This window comes from Pygocentrus nattereri, chromosome 29 (assembly GCF_015220715.1).
Source record: "Pygocentrus nattereri isolate fPygNat1 chromosome 29, fPygNat1.pri, whole genome shotgun sequence".
NCBI lineage: Eukaryota > Metazoa > Chordata > Actinopteri > Characiformes > Serrasalmidae > Pygocentrus > Pygocentrus nattereri.
The window spans coordinates 7,845,991-7,850,688 of NC_051239.1; the positions used below are offsets into that span (position 1 = coordinate 7,845,991).

The 4,698-nt window shown below is 46.4% G+C and overlaps 1 protein-coding gene across 2 annotated transcripts in view; it reads left to right on the top strand.

Annotated features, from left to right (window-relative positions):
- adra2b (adrenoceptor alpha 2B) overlaps positions 1-4,071 on the top strand; it is a 5,184-nt gene extending 1,113 nt beyond the window's left edge. For both annotated transcript variants that reach the window (XM_017719678.2, XM_017719679.2), the window contains exon 2: positions 1-4,071. This exon is cut by the window's left edge. In XM_017719678.2, coding sequence (XP_017575167.1) covers positions 1-1,494 — 1,494 coding nt within the window. In that variant the 3' untranslated portion in view covers positions 1,495-4,071.
- The last annotated feature ends 627 nt before the right edge of the window (positions 4,072-4,698 follow it).

Below are 4,698 nucleotides of genomic sequence, written 5' to 3' on the forward strand. Positions count from 1 at the left end.
AGCATAAAACTCCCCCCATATTCACCTGAAGCAACCGCAGCCTTCGCCACAGCCATCACACTAATGATCGTCTTCACCATTGTGGGCAACATCCTGGTCATCATTGCCGTGCTGACTAGTCGCTCTCTGAGGGGTCCGCAGAATCTCTTCCTGGTCTCTCTGGCAGCGGCCGACATCCTGGTGGCCACCTTAATCATCCCGTTCTCGCTGGCCAATGAGCTGATGGGCTACTGGTACTTCCGCTCAGTGTGGTGTGAGATCTACCTGGCACTGGACGTCTTGTTCTGCACGTCCTCTATCGTGCACCTGTGTGCCATCAGCCTGGACCGCTACTTGTCCATCTCCAGGGCCGTGACATATGGTGCCCAGAGGACACCGCGCCGCATCAAGTGCGCCATCTTAGTTGTTTGGCTGATTTCAGCAGTCATTTCCTTCCCACCTCTCCTGTCCATGAACAAGAAAAAAGGGAAGGACTCTGCAGGGTGTCCACAGTGCGAGCTGAACAACGAACGCTGGTATATCCTTTACTCCACCGTTGGCTCCTTCTTCGCTCCCTGCCTGATCATGATCCTGGTCTACATGCGGATTTATCAAATCGCCAAGCAGCGCACAAGGTGCCCACCAGGGGAACCAAGGAAGGAAATCCCTGCCAGTGCTGCCACCCCTCAACACAAACCCAAGGCTCTTCAGAATGGCAGAGGAGATGGTGCCACTACTCCTTGCACCCCTCAGAAAAACCCAACTATGCCCCGACCTCCCACTCTTGCTGTGCCTCAAGTAGAGTCACTTCACATGGGCAAGCAGCAGCCAGCAACCACCCCAACCACAAACAACCTTCTGCCCCCTCCTTCACCTTCTGCAGCCTTGACCCCAGCCACCCCTTCTTCTCCTCTAGGACCTTCCCCGTCCCTCTCACCTTCCATCTCATCTAACCAAAAGCAAGACCCAGCACCCAAAAAACCCAGTGGGTGGAAGAAGGAGAAGAAGATTGGCAAGAAGCATGACAACAACAACGGGGAAAGCTCAACGTCTGATTCCGACACCGAGCAGGGAGGGATTGGGACGGAGATGCCCATGACGCCCAGCATTGAACCTAACGCTGGTATCCACTCGCCTGCCACCATCCAGAAGTACAGAGACATGGTCGCCACAGCAAAGGGCACCAGGCTGGCTTCTCGGAGGTCCAAGCAGGAAGGGACACCCAACTCAGCCCGCCGCAAGGCCATGGTGAACCGGGAGAAGCGCTTCACTTTTGTGCTGGCGGTGGTCATTGGCGTTTTCGTCGTCTGTTGGTTTCCCTTCTTCTTCTCCTACAGCCTGCAGGCTGTGTGCCCAGAGGTGTGCACCCTCCCCGACCCCCTCTTCAAATTCTTCTTCTGGATCGGATACTGCAACAGCTGCCTCAACCCCGTCATCTACACTATCTTCAACAAAGACTTCCGCAGAGCCTTCAAGAGGATACTCTGCAAGAACACCAAGGGTACATTCTTTTGACTGACCACTAGGTCTGTGATCTTTTTGCGGTACAAGTATCTGGAAAACTGCGTACTGTACAATTTATTAAAAAGCACAATAACTTCATTGCAATCGTGTACATAAGGGCCTTTTTGTGCAGCCCCTGCAAATCAAGGACTGCATGCAATGATAAAGCACATTTTAATATGTGTCGAATGAAAGCCACATGCCATTGTATCTGGGAGAAGACCTCCTGGACATTTGCAGGTTTACTAGATACCAAGACTCATCCGACAGACGCACAGCAGAAAGAGAGAACGAACATCTCGACGGGACTGCAAAAGACATATACCCCGTCCTGTTTTATAGCGGTTATTGTGCACCTGTGAGGATAACAAAGTAAAGGGAACACAATGTAATAGTGTTTTCCCTTTTTTCGCCTTTCTAAGAATACCTGCCCTCAGGGATAGCACAAGTATGGATTTCTGTAGGGATTTCAATCCAACCAGAGTCTTATTTTATCCCTCCAGAATTCTCACACACACACACAAAAACATCACAGAGACACACTTTTACACTGATTCTCCTCCCAGATACCTGTCAAGCTTTAATTCTGTGTAGAGAAAAGACAACGAGGGGAGGGAAATGAATTGATGTAGGATTCACTGAAGGAGCCTAAAAGCTGTTGGATGCAGATGGCACTGGGGAGGGGGGTGATTTCCTTGCCATGCCCATCTTCTCCACCTTCCTAATGCAAGCATGCTCGCTGAATACAAAGCACCTACCATGGACCGGGGAGAGCTTCATTGTCTTTCTCCAGCAGGTTATCTGACAGAGGCTCAGCCTGCGTACTAATGCAGTGAAAAGCTTTAAGGTAGATGAGGAATAAAATAAACAAGCTTGTCATGGACATGGCTGAGGAAGATGTGTTTGTACTTAAATTGACCCCCAAGACTGATCACGAGATCCTAAGACCATTGCTAAAACCATAGCAATGGCATTACTTACTGTGGTGACTGAATCAGGGTAATAAGGACTCTTCCTGATATCTGGAATTGTTTGTTTGTTTATTTTTCACTTTTCTCTACAAGAACTGGGGATTTCTGCCATAAACTGAACTATCGCACCCTCTGTTTAACCGTTCAGCAGGGTGATACTTTGGGACTAAGGGCTGATGGCAATGACACTTCCTATTTCGTTCTCTGGTCGCTGTCACTTATTTGACGACTGCTGTGTCTGTGTGTGCGAGAGAAAGAAACTGCACCTATTCCGAGCGAGTGTTGCGTGCGACTGGCTCATGGGTGAATGCGGATGTGTGCTGTGGACGACAGTGTGTGCGTATGCGATGTACAGGGAGGTTTATTTGGATTTTTTTGGGGTTTGTTTCTTTGTGAATCTTTTGGCCTGTGCATTATGAAGATCCATCACAAACCCCCCCCCCCTCCTCCTCCTTATTCCATTGGCTGAAAATGGACAATATGCGTTCGATTAAAAATGGTCGGCATGCCTTCTTTGCCAGCTCGTGCCAATGCCTTCAATCCAGCTCCTTCTTGTGCCAATGCTGTTACATGTTTGGCTGCTAAACCGTGTCTTCTTATACAAATGATATGAAAAGTGGGTTCCCGGCCAGAGCCGTTGTTTGTGTTTGTTTTTTTGTTTTGTTTTTTTTCATCCCAAAGCAAACAGTTCTGTTAGGTGTGGGATTGCAGTTTAGTCGTGAAGCCTTTTGAGATTAAAGGGTAGCATTGAAATGTTACGTTGAGAGCTGTGAACAATTTTGGTTTTGTATTATTTATTTATTTGCCTGTTTCTGTTTTGCCCATGCATATTTATTAATGCCAGTTTGTCATGGATTCTTTGTTTTCTCTGTAAGTTGTTGCTGGGCTGGGGGGTGGGCAGTCAGGGATGGGGCATGTTATGTAAAAAAGCTATAATTCACAAAGTACTTAAAAGGCTACACATCATTTTACAAAAGAGTCTTAACTGATTGTCACTTAAAGGGGCACTCCGGCCAATATGGCACATGCAACCACTGCTTCATCTGTAGCCCACCCGCCTCCTACAGCGCTGCCAAAGTAGCTTCTAGAGTGAGATTTTCAGGTTTAAACACTTGAGAACTTTTCTAATGATGAAGTGGGAGGAAGAAAAACTACAACAGATTTTTTTTTTTTGTTTTGCCAGCTGCCTAATGTTAGGAATGCTAGGAATTTCTCATCTGTATTTATTAGCATCTACATCAGTGGCTATGCTGGCAGTGAGAGTTACTTTATCACATGGGTGGGGGAGGGGAGGATTCCCAAAGGTTGTGTGAAGTGTTGGCATAATGCATGCTGGGTATTGTAGTGAGAGAACTTTGGAAAGAGAAAATCGTGAATTCTGTCAAACTGATGAGGCTGAGGGATGCAATGCTGTAATAATAATAATAATAATAATAATACAATAAATTTTAGCTTTAGGCCGGAACGCCCCTTTAATCAGGATGCCTTTGGTTTACCATGTCGGGACGTTGCGTTTGGACTGCACTCTCCAAAGCTTTGCGGAGCTTCATGATCTCTCCTCTCTGTGTAGTCTGGATTGCTTTTCTCCACTATTTGAAAATAAAGCCACTGAAATATGTGTGCCATGCCAGTCATTCCCATTTAAGAGAAGAGTATATACTGTCGTGTGCAAAAGTTTAGGCACCCCTGGTCAAATGACACGTTCTAATGATTTTCTAAGTGAAAGTACGTTAGCACGTCCTCTACAGGGAACGCGTCTGCACATTTTGATGCACCTTTTGTTGCTCTATTTGCAGAATTTCACAACAATAAAGTGAAATAAAAAATTAGCTGTGTGTGCAAACGGCACATTTTATACTTTGCTTTTTCCAGTGTGGTCAACACGACATACAAACAGAAAGTGTGCACTAACATTTAGAGGAAAAGTTCTGTATCTTTTGAGTGAGTTCTGTGTAGAGATTGTGCAGTCGAACTTAGAAAATTAACACACCATGTAATTTGAACAGGGGCATTCAGACCTTTGCATACAGCATATTGGGAGAGTAACAGCTTCTTTTATTGCAGCAGTTGTGGAAAATGATTCATTTTTTCCCCTTTGTGATCGGGAGATGGGGTGACATCACAAGCCCAGGGGAGACTCTATCTTCCGGTAGTTTGGAGGAAACTGAAGAGAACAGAAAGTGCTTTTGCCTTAGCAAGAATCAATCTGTCAGCGAATCTTTGTTGCGGAAGCCATTGACTGTCC